At 49.1% G+C, this 18,641-nt stretch overlaps 1 protein-coding gene across 1 annotated transcript in view; it reads left to right on the top strand.

Annotated features, from left to right (window-relative positions):
* rapgef5a (Rap guanine nucleotide exchange factor (GEF) 5a) overlaps positions 1-18,641 on the top strand; it is a 370,729-nt gene that overhangs the window by 91,077 nt on the left and 261,011 nt on the right. The window contains exon 8 of the mRNA XM_072509217.1: positions 356-432. Within this exon, the coding sequence (XP_072365318.1) occupies positions 356-432 (77 nt within the window). The remainder of the gene's footprint in view (positions 1-355; positions 433-18,641) is intronic.

Genomic DNA, 18,641 nt, shown 5'->3' with positions numbered 1-18,641 from the left:
TGTGATCCTCGATCTAAAAGCTCCATGGAATGTGGCACACACCATTACCACACAGATCCACCACCACCTACTCAAGGACAACTAAAGTTTGGAACTAAATAATGACCTTGCCAGCGATGCTAATAATCCTTTGCAGATAATTAAGTGAAAAGAATATTAATGTTATCGGAAAGCAAAGATGCACATCATTTTGAAATGTCTCCTGCAGGTGGAATGTGTGATTCACATTGTGCACATCTTGCAGAAAAGAATTGGAAAATGGTTCACAAATATTTCCAGTGCTTTTCCTAATAATAAAACACCTTGTAATATAATCCTTGCTCAGGCAATGATAAATTTATCAATTTCTTTTCAGCATGTGGAAAAGAGAACAGAAGTGATATCAAGCAAGTTGATTTGACAGGCTCTGTGAATAATATCAAGAGAAATAAGGTACATTTGCTTCATAGCAATGTGATGCTTGATTTTTATCAACTGCAATAATTTATGCAGCATTCACACTGTCATGTTCTGCTGTCTTGAAAAGTGGCACATGTCTAATTTGTCATATTGTATGATGTGCAAGGAACTATATCTGCTGATTTTTGGAATTTTGAAGGTGGGGATCCTACCTTCATGAAACTTTTTTTTACATCTGTGGGGATAAGAAAAGCGAAAGGCATGCTTGTCATGGGATGTGGGCAAGGCCAGCATTTGTTCGCCATCTCTAATTGTCTTTGAACTAATTGGCTTACTCAGTTATTTCATCAACCGCATTGCTGTGCGTCTGGAGTCACACGGAGACCAGACCAGGTAAGGACAGCAGAGTCTCTTCCCTAAAGGACATTAATGAACCAGATGGACTTTTACAACAATTTCATGGTCACTATTACTGAGGCTTGTTATTGAATTGGAATTCAAATTCCACCAGTTGTCATGGTGGGGTTTGAACCGATGTTGCTAGCTTTTGGTTGGCTCTTAATTTGGCTCTGCTTAATCACGTTTGCTCAAGAGTCGCCAGGTATCTTCCGACACCGCCACAAGGTTCAGAACCGAATACTGATCAATGACTCGATACACCAGTTAGTAAGTTCAAAACCAATGCTCATTTATTTACACACAGTCAAATCTACTCATGCATAAACTCTACAAACTAAACTACCACTATTACTAAAGCCTATACTTAGCTTCGGGCGCCCACTCAGTCCGAGGAACAATGGCCGTTGCTCGGTTCTGAGGCTGCTGGGTTGAGCTGTTTACAGGGTAGCAACTAGGAGCGTCTATCTCGTAGCGTGCGTTGACTTGGAACTTACTTGGTCTGGTGCAGCTGCTGGGCAGGTCTCTCTCTTCGGTGAGAGCCAAAGCCAAAGGAGGAAGATTCTCCCTTGGGGGATACCTTTTATACTGAAAAGGGCTTTGCGCGCTTTTGGGTGGGCCTTGAACTTGGCCTCAACTAATAGGGTCTTTCCCAATCATCTGTATCGATTTTCCTCCAATAGAGGGGTGGTTCCCTGATCGCTGGGCGTGTCCTGGTGACTGTCAGTCTGCTTTGTCTTAGTTTCTTCTGGCGCCGGGGAGTCTGTCCTGACATTGTGTATCTAAATGTTTCCCTTTTGTCCCCGGAGATGGCTCATTAGTATGTAGATTGTTTGGTAGTTTCTGTCCTGTCTGAGCGTTTAAGGTTCTAACAAACAGACAGAGCTTGCACCTGCTTGTTTCTTAGCATTGTCCAATTTTCCCTGCATTCTTTGCAGATGTCCATTTTGTAATCGGGACGTGGCCATCCCAGATGGCTACACCGGCACCCATACTTAGGCTCTACACTGTCCTATCCTATGCAACACAATTTTACCAAAACCATTTTAAATACATTCATTATCATAAAATTCTACGGGGCGCTGTGACATTAATACAAGCATTACAGAAAAATAAAAAATTGGAACCTCTAACTATTCTCAATAAACTATCCTCATTTAAACAATCCAAAAATAATCTATACATCTTAAGCTGTTCAAAACAGCAGCACACATGTTTCTCTGGCCTGGCAGTCAGACACAGAGGTTTACATCTCTTCATTCCATAGAATACATTAAACAAAATGGATGCTCTTTAATCCGTCCCAATGGGTTCGGGGGTCTGGTGAAATCCGAAAATGGGGGACCTAAATCTGTATACCGGGGTGCGAGAGCGGCATGCTCTCCTTCGCCATTTCCTGACTCTAAATGTTTGCACGACACTGCAAAGTATCGCCAGCACTAAGAGTGCTTCGACTACATATGAGAGTGAGTACCAGGTGATAAACTTATCACACCATGTCGGGGTACTGCTAGCTGTCGCTGGGCTAGTTATCTCGGGGTTCCGTGTATTACAGGGGTGAGAATCGTTTACGGTTTGTGTGGTAGGGGTCAGGGGGGTAGTGTCCGCGCGCAACTGAAGGGATCCCGCTAAGATCCATGTGAACATGAAGGGTGTCTTCATCTTTGTCGGACTTATTCTTTGTCTTCCTCTGGGGTTCCTGGGTTTCTGAGTTCTGTGAACACAAATATAATTTCTGTTATTATCTTGCTTAAGATCTCGTATGTCTGTCTGTCCTTTATTGCCAATTTCCCTTTATAATTGGTCACCATCTGTGACCCACTCATTTAAAAAAAAATATTTGGACTAGACATCTACGAAAAATACTGCCGTCCTGCGAGCCGTCTCGCAGTCTGTGTGATTTACCATCCCAGTGTTTAAGGATGTAAATAGCATAGGGAAGTAACCTAAGGATTGCCAAAACCAAACAAAAGAATTTCAAACGTAACGAGCCAAAATGGGGTGCGTATGGGCCGCAGTGGGTAAGAAATGGGTGGAATCCCCGGGTAGGATGGTGATCAATGCCGTATGTGCTCTACCCGAGCGTAGCTGACCAGAGGGGTGTCCTCAGCCAGGGCAGGGACCAATGTCGTTTCTCCACTGCCTGAGCAACCGGCAAGAACGGGTAAGAATGTGGTCGTCGTGGGGGGCTGCCTTTCGAATTAGGAGAGCAACTATGAGTCGGGTTCTGTCGACAGACTAATTCCTCTGAACTATTGTCTGGGACAAACTTGTACCTTTAACAAGGTTCTGGTGACAAACTAGTTCCTCTGAACTATTGTCTGGGACAAACTTGTTCCATTAACAAGTTTCTGGGGACAAACTAGTTCCTCTAACAGCCAGGGGGCGTCAGAGGAGTGGTGACGTGGGGCCGTGAAAACTTTCCGAGTTTACACACACTTAACGATAACATTAACAAATAAACATTCAACAAACATGGTGCAGGTTCCATCAGAAAGGACACCGTATCTCTCCATCGGTTACTTTTTCTGCATCATCTGGACACCTCACTGCTCAATAGCAAACAGGTTCGCAAAGGGATTTGTTTGGTGGGAGTCAGACTCTAAGTCTTCAACTTCTACCGGCCAAACACTTGACTGTAGTAACCGTGCAAAAGCTGCTTGGGGCGAATTGGGGTCCATCTCATCATTTCGGATGAGCCTGAACGAATTGTGTCGGTGCCAGAATCGTGTGTCAAGGTTGGAGCTACTATGCTTCAATCCGTAATCGTCGGGTGGTGGGTCTGGGTCAGGGGCTTTGATATAAGTGATTTCAAATGGGTCGGTAGAATCATGCTCAGATTTGCTGGGAGTGGGGCCTGGTGCAGGGGTGTAGTCGTAACGTGGTGTGCTGTGGCTGTCGTCATCGTGATCGCTACCACTGTCGCTGTCACTGCTGGTTGAGGGAAGGGAGAGGCGGAGTCGTGCCTCTGGGGTCGGAGTTGAAGTCATGTCTGAGGATGGGCTGGAGTGTCTGGGGGAGGGTAGGAATACGTCATCTGTGGGCGGGGCGTGATCGTCTCCTGCTGCGAGCAGGATGTGGTGTGTGTGGTTATTCTGCGAGCCATAAGCCTTGAGCTGGTTTATATGAAACCACGCAGACTTACCATTGGGATAGGTTATTTTGTGTACTGAGGGGCTGACTTTGTCCGAAAGGGAGTACGGTCCGGAAAATTTGGGGGAAAGGAATGAACTGGGGTTGTAAAGGGAAAGCATAACTTGTTGCCCTACTGTAAAATCAGTGGCATTTACTGTTTTGTTGAATCAAGCCGTGCTCTGTTTCTTCCTGGTTCTATGTCTCACTGCTGCTGCGAGTTGGGCTGCCTTTATGTTCTGTATCAGTTGTTTAACCGCATTTTCATGCGTGAGGGCTGTAACTGCGGGGCTGGCCAAATCCAGTCCTAATAAATACTCAGTGCCTTTCATGGGGCGTCCGGCCATGAGGGTGTGGGGGGGTGTATCCTGTGGACGTGGATACCGTGTTTCTTAAAAACATCAAAGCAAATGGGAGTACTGAATCCCAGGTGCTGTTATTCTGCTGTACCATTTTCCTGAGGGTGGCTTTCAATGTCCTATTCATTCATTCTACAATACCACTTGACTGGGGGTGGTATGCGATATGGAACTTTTGTCTAATGCCGAAAACGTGAGGACGTTTTTCATTACATGTCTGGTGAAATGGGAGCCTTGGTCAGACTCTATACTGCGTGGGAGGTCCCATCTTGTAAAGATGTGGTGCGTTAATATTTTAGCCGTTGTCTTGGCCGTATTAGTTCGTGATGGAAATGCTTCCACCCATTTTGTGAAGGTGTCTATGACCACCAACACATACGGGGTCCTATATAATCTATCTGGAGATTTGTCCAGGGTCCATTAACGGGGCGGGTATGGCTCAGTTGAGCCTTTTTTGCATATCTGTCCAGATTGTTCTGGGCACAGATTGAGCAATTCTCTACTTAGTGTGTTACATCAATTTTTAAATCAGGCTACCAGCAAAGCGGTCTGAGGTGGGCTAGGGTGGGTTCAATTCCTTGGTGTCCATGATTATCATGGAACTGACAAATGATCTGGTTCCTGTCCTGGCTGGGAACTATATAATGCCATCCTTTAAAATCACAGCGTCGTGTGTGGTGATTGCATTTTTAAACTTGCCGTACGGTGCTGGGAAGGTTCCCTTTAAAACTTCCCTGAGTTTCTCGTCCTCTTTCTGGGCCTTCGCTAAATCCTGAATGTTGGTCTGTGAGGCCTGAACCGTGTGTACTGGGGTGCTTTCGTGGGGGGTTCCAAAAATAACCATGCCTGGAGCCTGCCTTCGCTAGGGCGTCTGCTTTCACGTTACCAGGGGGGGAAGAACGGTGATGACTGCGAACCTTATTCCGTATTTCCTATCCTTCGCTGTCTCTAAGATATGGCGGAGTAATGGGGCTGAGGGTAGGTGTTTACCGTCCGTGGAAACAAATCCTCTTGTTTCCCAGAGCGGTAGGAACTCTGTCAAACTATTACAGACATACAAGCTGTCCGAATAGATACCTGCTGGGGTCGGGAACGAGTCTGGGTGGTCTACAATATATGCAATCGCTGCCAGATCTGTTGCCTGCGAGCCTAAGTGGCCTGGCAACTTTAAGGAAATTTCATTTAGGACGCGTCCCTGCGCGTCCTCTACATATATACCGCAACCGGTGATTCTCTTTCCGTTTAACACTGTGGATGAGCCATCCACATAGATCTTCAGGGGTGCGCACGTGTCTGTGGGCTGGGGTCTCTGGGGTGTACTACCTGTTTTCCTGGGGGGTGTTTTGGGAATAAATGAGCCTGTGTTCTGTTTCGTGGTGATGATCTCACATTCATGAGGGGTACCTGCATACTGCAAATTATCGGCAAGGAAGGTGTGGGTCTTGGTTCTCTTTACCGTGATGCTCCGTCCCTGTAAAAGAAGGGTCCAACGGGCTGCGCGGATTTGGCTGACTGTGCCATCTTTAAGTCAGCCGTCTCACAATAGCTGTGTCGGTGTGTGTTCTGTGAGGATGGTGATGGGGTTGAGTCCTGTAATGTATGCGAAGTGTTGTACTGCCCAAAGAACTGCGAGCATGTGCCTTTCACAGGCAGGAAGTCCTTGTTCTATGGGGTCTAACATGCGTGAGGCGTATGCTACGGGATGTAACTGGTCGTGGCGTTCCTGGAGGAGCGCAGCTGAAAGGGTTCGGTCGGTGCTTGCTACCTCGATAGCGTACGGGGAATGTGGATCTGGGACCTGTAGTGCGGGGGCTGTGCTGAGTGCTCTTTTTAAAGCATCCACGGCATCTGTATGCTGTGGAAGCCATTCCCAAGGTGTCTGCTTCTTGAGAAGGTCGGATAGGGGCACTGCTTTAGTGGCTAAACCGTCAATATGGTTTCGGCAGTAGCCAACCAGTCCTAAAAATGACTGGAGGGCTGAGACATTGTGGGGAAGGGGCAATTTGACAATCGAGTCAATTCTCTTGTGCTCGATCTCGCGTTTACCATGAGTGATCACTGTTCCTAAGTAAATCACTTTTTCTTTCAGAATCTGGGTCTTCTTGGGGTTGACTTTACAACCAATTTCTTTTAGGAGTGCTATGAGTTTGGCGAGAAGCAAAATGTGCTCTCCCTTTGTGTCTGTCTGTAGTAACAAGTCGTTTACATACTGGACCAGACAATCGGGGGCGGGACAATTTTGCTAAACCATTTGCCAGCTGTCGGTGGAAAATGGAGGGGGAGTTGTGGAAGCTTTGTGGAAGGCACATCCACGTGTATTGTTGCCTTGGAATGTAAAGGCGAATTTGTACTGGCACGCTTTAGCCAATGGAATGGACCAGAAGCCATTACTAATGTCCCAAACCGAAAAAAAATTTGACTGGCGTCCCTGTTTGAGCATGGTCTCGGGACTCGTGGCTACGGTGGGGGCTGCTGCTGGGGTTACTTTGTTCAGTTCCCGGTATATCAATGGTCAGTCGCAATGATGCATCCGGTTTCATGACGGGCCACATCGGTGCGTTGTTTGTGGAGGCTACGGACCTGAGTACGCCTTGATCCAACAAACTCTCTATTACTTTGGAGATTTCTCCCTCTGTTTCCTGGGGAAATCCGTACTGCTTCTGGGGTTTAGGGTCGGGACCTGTAATATTCACAAAGCCAGCCAAACTGCCACAGTCATGCTTGTGCTGTGCAAATGCTGCTTCATGTTCCTGCAGGACTGCCCTAACCTGTTTGTCTGCACTAATGGCTCGAGGGTCGAACCAGATGTCTCCTACTGAGCTAATCCTATTTACGTATTCTCCTACTGTGAGCGTGGTGAGGGCTCGTGCTGCCTTTGCCATTTTCCATACACACTTGTTCACTGGGTCGAAAGAAAGGTTATGGGAGCTCATGAAATCGATCCCAAGGATATGTTCTGCTGTCTGGGGCAGATCAACTAAAACTACGGGGTGCTTGGTCGTGATGTTCCCTATCTGTATTGCTATGGGGGCTGTGATGTGTCCTTGTTGTAAATGACCTGTAAAGCCGCTGAGTGTGATGGTGTCTGTTGTGGGCCACGTGTCTCGCTGAAACATCGTGGAGGAATTGAGTGTGGTGCGGGACCCTCCTGTGTCCCCGAACTTTGCCTGCTACTACCGGTCTACCGGACTTGTCCCAAAGGGTGTCGCAGACCCAAGTTGGGGAGCCCGAACACGGTCAGTCGGTGCCGTTCATGTCTGCATTCTCTGAAGGGGCGCTAACGCTATGGATCGGCTTTGCCCTATTCCTGTTTAGGGTGCCTGTCTATTGGTTTCTCTGCTGCTTCTGGAGCGCTTTGCACTCTCGTGCAAAGTGTCCTAGCTGTCCACAATTATAACATTCTTGAGGTTTTGGCTGGGGTTGGCAGTTCCTGTCTTCATTTATCCATGCGGGGTTCTGCTGTGCTTTAACTGGGTTCATCTCTGCCTGCTCTTCATCGGGTGTTATAAATGCGGTTTTGCCTGCAATTGATTGCTCCCAAGTGCGGGACAATCTCTTCAAAATCTCATTTTTCATTGTGGGCCTCATCTGAGGGGTCATAATTTGCGCAAGCTTTTCGTCCTGCGTCTGTGGCGTGGGAGACTAGAATTCGGGTCCATTTGGCCATATTTTCTGGGGACAAATGGGCGTGGGCTAACTCTCCAAAACCTGCGGTAAAGTGAATCCACAAACGTCCAGCAAATGCTGTGGGGTGCTCTGTCTTCTTTTGCCTACACTTATTTAGGCCTTCTATGGGGTCTCCTCTGTTAAAACCAATTGCATCAAGGATCGCTGTGTGCATCTCTTGGAGTGTGCCTCCTCCTACATTCTGTGGGTCAGGAAGGGCTGCTACGACTGAAGGGTCGAGGCTTGTAACTGTGAGCTTCACTTGCTCCTTTTCGTCCAGGCCATACATGGTTGGCTGTTGTTTGACTTTCGCGAAAAATTGGTGGGGGTCTGATGTGGGAAGGAACGGTGTAATATTTCCACACGCGTCCTGTAATTGGGTCACGGTTAACGGGATTGTGTAAAGGAAATCTGCTTCTCCTTCTCCTGGGCCCTGCGGCGTGTGGTCACAGGATTCATGGGGGTGTGTTCTGCCTGTTCGGTTGGGGGTTGGGGTGCTTTCCTTTTCTGGGGTTTATCCTTGGTACATGTCCCATGTATGTATCTATTGGCAGTCTCGTTCAATTCCTGCCAATCAGGGCCGTTTTCTTGACCTAATTGGGGTCCGAATGTACTTTGAAATCCATTTTGCACGGACAGCAGAGATTGCAATTCTGCAATTTGCTTCCGGCATTTTGTGTGGTCTACTGAGCTCTGCCTTAGTTCCATCGTGGAAGTATGGAGTGCTCGTAGGGCTGCTTTTAAATCATTGCACTGTTTCTGCAATTTCTTGACTTGCTGTTCTGTTTTTTGTCTTACCAAGACCGTACATTGCGTGTCTTGGTAGGCCTTATCATATTGCATCTGAAAACTGTTCAAATGTGCAAGACAAGACTGATGTGCCCTCTTGGCATCATCCACCTCTCTGTCCCTTGCTGCTAACTGCTCTTTCAGATCTTGATTCTCTTTCTCTACCTCACTCACATCTACCTCACTGGTTCTGTCTCTCTCATCTATCTCTCTATGAAGCATCCTAACAACCTCCTCTGTGCCTCGCAATTGTGCCAAACTGGACACGATTGCCATCGGCTTGCGAGCTTTCCCTACGCTCTTCTGGTGGATCACTGACGGGTTCTCCCACCAAGTATGTCCTATACTCCCGGGTCCTGTTTCCTCATTATCACAGAATTCACTCCAAGGGACCATCCTTTCCCTTTGAGATATTTCCTGATCTCATCTTCCCAAACGGACACTGTCCTACTCTACTGGTCGCTGCGACCTCGAATTCCTGGGGGTTCATAAGGCGTTCCATTGCCTTCATTGCCATTTTCTCTACTAGGATCTCTACTGAATTTGGAACAGTGGGAGCTAAAGCGGTGATGTAAACATGGGTACGGCTTACGCTAATTTCCGGCCTACAAAACTCCCGACAGTTTTACGCAACAAAATCTCTCAGGTTTACCTTGTACCCCTGTTAGTATGCATGCATTAACACACTTCCGAATCTCAGAGGCTTGATCAGTACTGTTTCGACTCTTGTGGTTTTTCTTTCTGTTCCCAATTGGATTCTCAATTCAAATATTGGGTTCTCTCGGATTGGTTAGGCCACTTCTAATTCGACTCCCGTCAGATGTCGGCAGTAAATGTTGCTAACTTTTGGTTGGCTCTTAATTTGGCTCTGTTTAATCACGTTTCCTCAAGAGTTGCCAGGTATCTTCCGACACCGCCACAAGGTTCAGAAGCGAATACTGATCAATGAATCAATACACCAGTTAGTAAGTTCAAAACCAATGCTCATTTATTTACACACAGTCAAATCTACTCATGCATAAACTCTACAAACTAAAATACCATTATTACTAAAGCCTATACTTAGCTTCGGGTGCCCACTCAGTCCGAGGAACAATGGCCGTTGCTCGGTTCTGAGGCTGCTGGGTTGAGCTGTTTACAGGGTAGCAACTAGGAGCGTCTATCTCGTAGCGTGCATTGACTTGGGACTTACTTGGTCTGGTGCAGCTGCTAGGCTGGTCTCTCTCTTCGGTGAGAGCCAAAGCCAAAGGAGGAAGATTCTCCCTTGGGGGATACCTTTTATACTGAAAAGGGCTTTGCGCGCTTTTGGGCGGGCCTTGAACTTGGCCTCAACTAATAGGGTCTTTCCCAATCATCTGTATCGATTTTCCCCCAATCGAGGGGTGGTTCCCTGATCGCTGGGCGTGTCCTGGTGACTGTCAGTCTGCTTTGTCTTAGCTTCTTCTGGCGCCGGGGAGTCTGTCCTGACATTGTGTATCTAAATGTTTCCCTTTTGTCCCCGGAGATGGCTCATTAGTATGTAGATTGTTTGGTAGTTTCTGTCCTGTCTGAGAGTTTAAGGTTCTAATCAACAGACAGAGCTTGCACCTGCTTGTTTCTTAGCATTGTCCAATTTTCCCTGCATTCTTTGCAGGTGTCCATTTTGTAATCGGGACATGGCCATCCCAGATGGCTACACCGATGACCCAGAGTATTAGCCTGAGTCTCTGAATTACTAGTCTAATGACATTACCACTACACCATCTACAATGGCTGACATGTAAATACCACAACGGAATTTTCCGATATTTTTTCAAAGGCTAGAGAGAATCCCGCCGGCTCCTGAGGAACCATGCCCTCCCTCAAAAACAGTTGGGATCTGTGAGCGTCCCAAGATATAACTGTCATGGATGCTTCCTGGGAAATGTGCACACACCTGCATTGCGTGGCCATAGGCAATCTGGACGTTGAGAGGCTGGTACCCCTTGCGGTTTAAGACAAAGATGAGGTGAAATTTTGTTCTCTCAGAAGGTCGTAAGTCTTTGGAACTCTCTTGCTCAAAAGGCATTGGAGGCAGATTTTGAATGTTTAAGGCATAGATTCTTGATAAGCCAGTTTGTTCTGATGTACGTTATACAAGTTTCAGTGATGTCAGGTAATGCTCTATCTAAAGTGTGGCATGTGCATGAATTTGGTAGTGAGGAGACAGGCTGTATAGTGTGGCATTCCTTAATTGATGAAAATCTCGATTATTGAGAATACACCTTCCACCTCCACATTTTAGGCGAACAATATTAATGGCTTGAAATATATATACATCCTCCCCTAATGATTCCTTATCCCCACTTCACACAATAAAAGTTAGCTAAACATTTAAGTTCAAATTCCAACGCCTTCATGAGTGATATTGAAATAGCATAAAAGAAACATGTTTATTGCACGCCTAAATTCATCAGGGTAAGAAATTGATCTGAATCCATACCCACAGCTAAGAGCCCAAGACTGGTCCAAACTATGGCTCTTTAACATTTACAACACAAGGCAGACTTCCAGTGGTGGCCATGAAGGAGTAGTTCGCACATTTGGTGGCTCCCACTCGGGTCGGACCTTTGGACCGTTTCCCCGATTTTTTCTCGGATTTTACTCGGAAAATTGATGGTGGACGTAATTGTGAGGAGGAATCCTACATCAGTGCATGGAGAGGCGGACCAGGAGTGCTCGCAAAGGAAGAAATAGGCAAGCAGAGAAGGCCTGTGTTGAAGCTGCAGCGGGAGAAAGCATGGCGGAGAATCGGAGTCCTGGAGAATCGGAGCGGTCTACGGAGCAGTTGATGCAGTTCACACGAGAGGGCTTCGCCAAGCAGAAGCAGGAATGCTTGGACCCGATTAAGGAATCGATCGCTTGGCTGGAACATAGACTGGATGCTCAAGATCGGGCGATCCAGAAAGTGGAGAAGGCACTGAATGAGCAGGAGGAACACCAAACAGCAATGGAGGTGAAGGTGGGGATGCTGAGAGACCAACAGAAAAGGCACCAAGAGAAGGTGGAGGATCTAGAGAATAGGCCCCGCCGGCAGAACATGAGACTCGTTGGTCTTCCGGAGGGGTCCGGAGGTGCGGACGCAGGGGCATATATAGCGGGCATGTTCGAGAACCTAATGGAGGTTGGGACATTCACCCCACCCTTGGAGGTGGACAGAGCTCACAGAGCGCTAGCAAGGAAGCCTCATGTGGGGGACCCCCGAGGGCAATGATGGTGAGATTCCACAGGTACCTGGACAAGGAGTGTATTTTACGGTGGGCCAGGCAGACACAGAGCTGTAAGTGGGAGAACAGCATCCTGCGTATATACCAAGATCTGAGCCAGGAGAAGAGCAGGGTTCAACCAAATAAAGTCGACCATTTTCAAGAAGAAGGTGAAATTTGGACTGCTGTATCCGGCCCGTCTTTGGGTCACTTATGAGGAGCAACATTTTTACTTTGAGTCACCCGAGGAAGCGATGGACTTCACCAGAACGAAAGAGCTGGAAGTGGACTGAGGTGTTTGAACTTTGCAGCAGCGTTCATGTAAAAAAGTTTTTGTTTTTGAACTATATCTGTAATGCCTTCTGTATGATCCTGGGGCTGCCGCATATTTGTGTGAGTTAAAGTTTGCATTTGTACTGATGGGGGATGGAGGTGTGAATTTTCGACGTGGGGTTTTTGCTTTTCTTTGTGTTTCCGATGTGTGACCAAACGGGGGAAGGGAGGGGAAACAATAGGTTGGGAAAATGTCTGGCGCCATGGGCGGGGGCTACCAAGCTAGCTGGGCGGGCTGGCTCATGGAAGCACAGTGGGGGATGAGCAGATGTTATGCTTGTTGAGGGAGTGGTTTGCATAGTGCTGTTATTGGGGAGGGAGGGGGGGAACTGTTCTGCTGACGGGGGAGGGACTTTTGCTGGGGGACAAAAGGGAGGTCAGCGATGGAGGCTGCCTGGGGACAGGCCTCCGGATGCACGGGGTGCGAGCTGGAGACTGACCCAAGAAAGGAGATGGCTGATTGGCGGAGGAGGGGGCGAGAAGCCCCCCAACCAGGCTGATCACAAGGAACATGTGATAGAGGGGTAAATGGGCCGGTTAAGCGGGCACACGTGTTCGCGCATTTGAGGGGATTGAAGGCGGACGTGGCAATGTTGCAGGAGACGCACCTTAGATTAGATTAAGGAAGCGATTGGTCGGACAGGTATTTCGCTCGGAGCTGGACTCTAAGACTAGAGGGGTCGCGATCCTGATTAATAAGTGAGTGTCATTCGAGGTGGGAAGAATAGTTGCGGATGTGGGAGGCCGTTACATCATGGTTAGTGGGAAGCTAGAAGGGCTGCCGGTGGTACTCGTGAATGTGTACTCGCCAAATTGGAGTTCACAAGGAGGATGTTGGGGAAGATCCCGGACTTGGATTCGCATAAGTTGGTCATGGGGGGGGGGGGGGGGGGGTACTTCAACACAGTCATTGACCCAAGGCTAGACTGGTCGAGCTCAAGGACAGGCAGGGTGCCAGCAATGGCAAAGGAGCTAAAGGGGTTTATGGAGCAGATGGGGGGAGTGGGCCTATGTAGGTTTGGGCGGCTGAGAGTGAAGGAGTTCTCCTTTTACTCACACATGCATAAAGTGTACTCCCGGATCAACATTTTCATCTTGAACAGGGCTTTACTGACGGGGGTAGTGGAAACTGAGTATTCAGCGATCACAGTCTCGGATCATGCCCCGTAATGGGTGGACCTACAGGTGAGCAAGGTGGGTGGCCAACGCCCGCACTGGAGATTGGATATCAGACTGTTAGCGGATGAGGAAGTGTGCGGGCGGGTGAGGAAATGTATCCAGAACTATCTGGAAGTTAATGATACGGGGGAAGTCTCGGTTGCAGTGTTCTGGGAGGCGCTAAAGGCGGTGGTCAGAGGGGAGCTGATATTGATACGGGCCCACAGGGAGAAGGTAGACGAAGCAGAGACAGATAAGGGAAATACTTCAGGTCGACAGGAGATTATGCGGAGACCCCAGAGGCAGGGCTTTTAAGGGAATGACGGAGGCTACAGGCAGAGTTTGGCTTGTTAACCACAGGGAAGGTGGTCGAGCAGCTGAGAAAGACAAGGGAGGGGATTTATGAATCTGGAGAGAAGGCCAGAAGAATGCTTGCGCAGCAGCTCAGGAAGAGGGAAGCAGCCAGGGAGATTGGGAAAGTAAGGGACAGGGATGGGAATCTGGTCGTAGATTCAGCAGGGGTTAATAGAGCGTTTAAGGAGTTTTATAGCAGGCTGTATGAGTTGGAACCCCCAGGTGGGCCGGAGGGGATGAGGCATTTCCTAGGAGGGCTGAGGTTCCCGAAGGTGGACGAAGGGTTAGTAGAAGGTCTGGGGGCCTTGATCCGGATGGAAGAAATAACAAATGGGCTGAAGTTCATGCAGTCGGGTAAAGCCCCGGGACCGGACGGGTTTTATAACCCGTGGAGTTTTATAAAAAGTTCTCTGGGATACGGGGGTCGCTGCTGATGAGGATATTTAATGAGGCAAGGGAGAGAGGGGAGCTTCCCCACACAATGTCACAGGCCACTATCTCATTGATCCTGAAGCGGGATAAGGACCCGGAACTGTGCGGGTCCTGCAGACTGATCTCATTATTAAATGTGGATGCCAAACTGTTGGCCAAAACCTTTTCCTCTAGGATCGAAGACTGCGTTCCGGACATGATTGGGGCAGACCAGACGAGATTCGTTAAGGGCAGGCAGTTGGTGGCCAACGTTAGAAGGCTGCTGAATGTGATCATGATGCCCCCAGAATGTAGGGACGTAGAGGTAGTGGACGCAATGGACGCAGAGAAGGCATTTGATCGGGTGGAATGGACCTATCTGTGGGAGGTGCTGGGGCGGTTTGGGTTTGGACGGGGCTTCATCGACTGGGTCAGGCTGCTGTATCAGGCACCTGAGGCGAGCATACGGATGAACAGGTTGACATCGGGCTATTTTAGGCTGCATCGGGGGACGGGGCAGGGTGCCCCCTCTACCCACTGCTGTTTGCGCTGGCCATAGAGTCGCTGGCAATTGCGCTGAGAGCCTCAAGGGGCTGGTTCGGGGAGGGGTGGAACACAGAGTCTCACTATACACAGACGACCTGCTCCTATATGTTTCGGACCCACTAGAAGGGATGGAAGAAATTATGAGGATTCTGGGGGAATTTGGCCGGTTTTCGGGTTATAAATTGAACATGGGGAAAAGTGAGATATTCGCGATCCAGGCAAGGGGGCAGGAGAGGTGGCTGGGGGAGCTGCCGTTTAGAGTGGTAGGGGGAAGCTTTCGGTACCTAGGCATCCAGGTAGCATGGGAATGGGGAATGGCTACATAAGTTAAATTTGGCCCGAATAGTAGACCAAATGAAGGGCGATTTTCGAAGGTGGGACATGCTCCCGCTATCACTGGCTGGGAGGGTACAGACAGTGAAAATGACGGTCCTCCTGAGATTCCTGTTTGTGTTTCAGTGTCTCCCCATCTTTATTCCACGGTCCTTCTTTAAACGGGTCAACAAAGCGATCTCTGGCTTTGTATGGGCGGGTAAGACCCCGCGAGCAAAAAAGGGGATGCTGGAGCATAGCTGGGGGGGGGGGGCTGGCGCTGCCGAAATTTAGTAATTATTATTGGGTGGCAAATATAGCTATGATTAAGAAGTGGGTGGTGGGGGGTCGATGTGGGAGCGAGTAGAGGCGGCATCATGTAAGGGCACGCGTTTGGAGGCGTTGGTAACGGCACGGTACTCCATCAACCCCGTGGTGGTGGTGGCCCTGAGAATCTAGGGGCAATGGGCAATGGAGGAAACATGGGGGACCAGAGGAAGCATCAGTCTGGTCTCCAATCTGCAATAACCATCGGTTTGTCCCGGAGAGGCTGGATGGAGGGTTTCGGAGACGGCAAAGAGCAGGGATCGCGAGGATGGGAGATCTGTTTATAGAGGGGAGCTTTCCCAGCCCGAGGGAGCTGGAGGAGAAATTTGAATTGATGGGTGGAAATGAGTTTAGGTACCTGCAGGCGCGAGATTTCATTGCAGGCAGGTCTCAACCTTCCCGCTCTTACCGCCAAGGGGGATTCAGGACAGGGTGGTTTCCAGAATGTGGGTGGGAGAAGGGAGAGTTTCGGACATTTATAAAGAACTCATGGGGTCAGAGGAAACGCAGACCGAGGAGGTGAAACACAAATGGGAAGATGAGTTAGGAGGAGAGATAGAGGATAGTCTCTGGGTGGATGCGTTGAGTAGAGTCAACGCGTCCACAACATGTGCCAGGCTCAGCCTGATACACTTAAAGGTCGTGCACCGGGCCCACATGACAGTGGCCTGGATGAGCAGATTCTTTGGGGTGGAAGACAGGTGCGCAAGGTGTGCGGGAGGGCCAGTGAACCATGCTCATGTGTTCTGGGCATGCTCGAAACTTAGGGGATTCTGGCAGGGGTTTTTGGCTGCCATGTCCAAGGTGTTAAAAACAAGGGTGGCACTGAGTCTAGAGGTGGGGGGGTTAGTTTAGTTTAGATTAGTGTGTAAGAAAGGTGGGACCTGTGAGGGAGGAAGACAGCCTTTGCACTATGTTTATATTTGTATGTACATTGTTTCTTCTGTTATTGTTATAAAATCATAAGTACCTCAATAAAATGTTTATTAAAAAAAGAACATTTACAACACAAGTTGCCAGCAGTTTTCACACACCATCATTAGCTCACGTGAAGCCCTTGAACAGCCCATTTGTCTCTTAGCAGTTACCTGAATGTAAGCCGGAGGAGAGGGTTAGAGTAGATTGCATGAAAGTGGATGGAATCTATTTCACATCTGTCTAATACCCATTGACTTACAATGTCCCTGGTAAAACTTGGAGATGAGTTGTCCGCATACCCCAATGTTTGGAGGTTTTGGTAATATTTACTCAGCTATTGGCTGCAGACTCCAGTTCAAATGCCAAATGGTCAGATGGTATGTTGCAGCAACCGTAGCAGCTTTTATAGTGTTCGCTTTTTAAAATATAGCTTCAAAATTTATCACATATTCATGCCTGCACTGGAAATGACACCATACTTTAGCAGCTGCTGAAGTCACCACTTCAGCCTCTTTGCCTCTGGTTCCGTCCAGGGCTCTATGACAGACAGTTACAGGATCTCACAGTTGGTGAGCAAGCAATACATAAGACAGGTTGCCAGAGCTGGCAATCAGGTCAATCTTGTCAATGATGATGCCAGTCAAAATGAGCTGGCACCCGGGGTTGTGGCTCTGGCTGGCTTTCAACAGGTGCAGGATATCATCGACTACACATTTGTGGCAATTATAGCATCCCCAAATCATCCAGGGGTGTTTAGAAAGCACAAGAGGTTTCACTGCACCAACTGGTGTGCAACCACAAACAAATATTTATGCAGGTATGAGCAAGATTTCCAGGCCTTTAGTAGGATGTTTCCGTCTTGCGGTCGTGCACCCTTCCTAATTACTTCACGCACTCGAACAGATTTAATAGCTGGATGCTCAGACAACAGGGATTCCCACTTAAAGCGTGGTTGATGACACCCATGGGGAACCCAACCAATGTATCTGAGGAGTACTACAGTGAAAGGCATATAATGACCCAATGTGATATTAAACAAGCCTTCGGCTTCCTGAAAATGCAGTTCAGGTGTTGGGACAAAGGTGGAGGCACCTTTCCATATGCAACAGCCAGAGTGTCAAGACTCAGCCATCAGGACAGGAGGCAGTATGTGGTGTTCTGACTGAAGATAAGGGCAGTCAACGGGCGAGATTTAACCAAAAGGTTTCTAAGTGTGGTAGCGAGCCGGAACTGCCGCGAGCTTCCCGACACTACTCCTGGCAAGGCCATCATCGCTATAAAACGCTAATTGTCCACTTAACGAGGCCCACGGGCTTCTCGCCGTAAATCATGGTCCCGCACTAGCTGATTCACCGGGGCAGTGCTCACCAGCCCCCTGCCAACAAGGGAGAGCAGCATTAAACCGTTCCTGCACCGCCAACCGCACTCAGCCCGCAGCCATGCCGCCGAGATGACCAACCCCACGATTCAGTGATGCTGACCTGGGTAGACTACTGTGAGCGGTAGAAGCCAGATGGGATGCCCAGTTCCTGGAGGGTCACAGAGTGTCAGCCACAGGGCAGCCAATGCCACCTGGGAGGAAGTGGCAAGAGCTGACAGCTCAGGGAGTGTGACCAGGAGGACCAGTGTCCCAGGAAGGGTGAGCCGCTCAGGTGAGTTTGCATCAGACCCCTAACCCCCCCCCCTCCCCCCCCCCCCCCCCCCCCCGCCGACATAGTCTCCCCCCCCCCATCCTCCCCATATGCCCCACCCCCACACACTCCCCACCCTCCCTGCACACTCCTTCCCCCCCATACGACCATTCCCCCCCACGTACGGCCCATTTCCTCAAGCTCTCTCACCCAACCCCCAAGTCCACCCCACCCCAAAACGCGCAGCGAACGATGAACCCTCTGTGTCCCCTCATAAGAGGTTGGCCCATGATTGACGGGAGAGGGCCCAAATGGGTGGTGGGGTGACAGATATCAGAGTCCTCATGCAGTATGAGTAATGGGCTCTGGAGGTTCGGGCGTGGACGGAGCAGTGACCACCATAGAGGAGAGCGTCGCAGGTGTGAGGATCCACCGAACCCACACCCAGATGACCTGTCAAATGTGAGTTGTTAATGTCATATAGACTGACCGATCCCTCCTACTGACCACATGTCCATTCTCCCACAGGACCTGCAGCTGACAGCGCCATTCAATCCGTATGTGTGCCCACCCCCCACCCGGCTTCCAAGAGAACACCACGGAAGAGAGCTCCGAGGATGCCACCGTAATCGTCGCAGCACAGCTGTCACCTCCACCCTCCACCAACACAGATACACACACCTCGG

This window comes from Scyliorhinus torazame, chromosome 6, assembly GCF_047496885.1.
Source record: "Scyliorhinus torazame isolate Kashiwa2021f chromosome 6, sScyTor2.1, whole genome shotgun sequence".
Classification (NCBI taxonomy): domain Eukaryota; kingdom Metazoa; phylum Chordata; class Chondrichthyes; order Carcharhiniformes; family Scyliorhinidae; genus Scyliorhinus; species Scyliorhinus torazame.
Note: the sequence above shows the minus strand (reverse complement) of the source record. Positions and strands in the feature narration are given on the sequence as shown.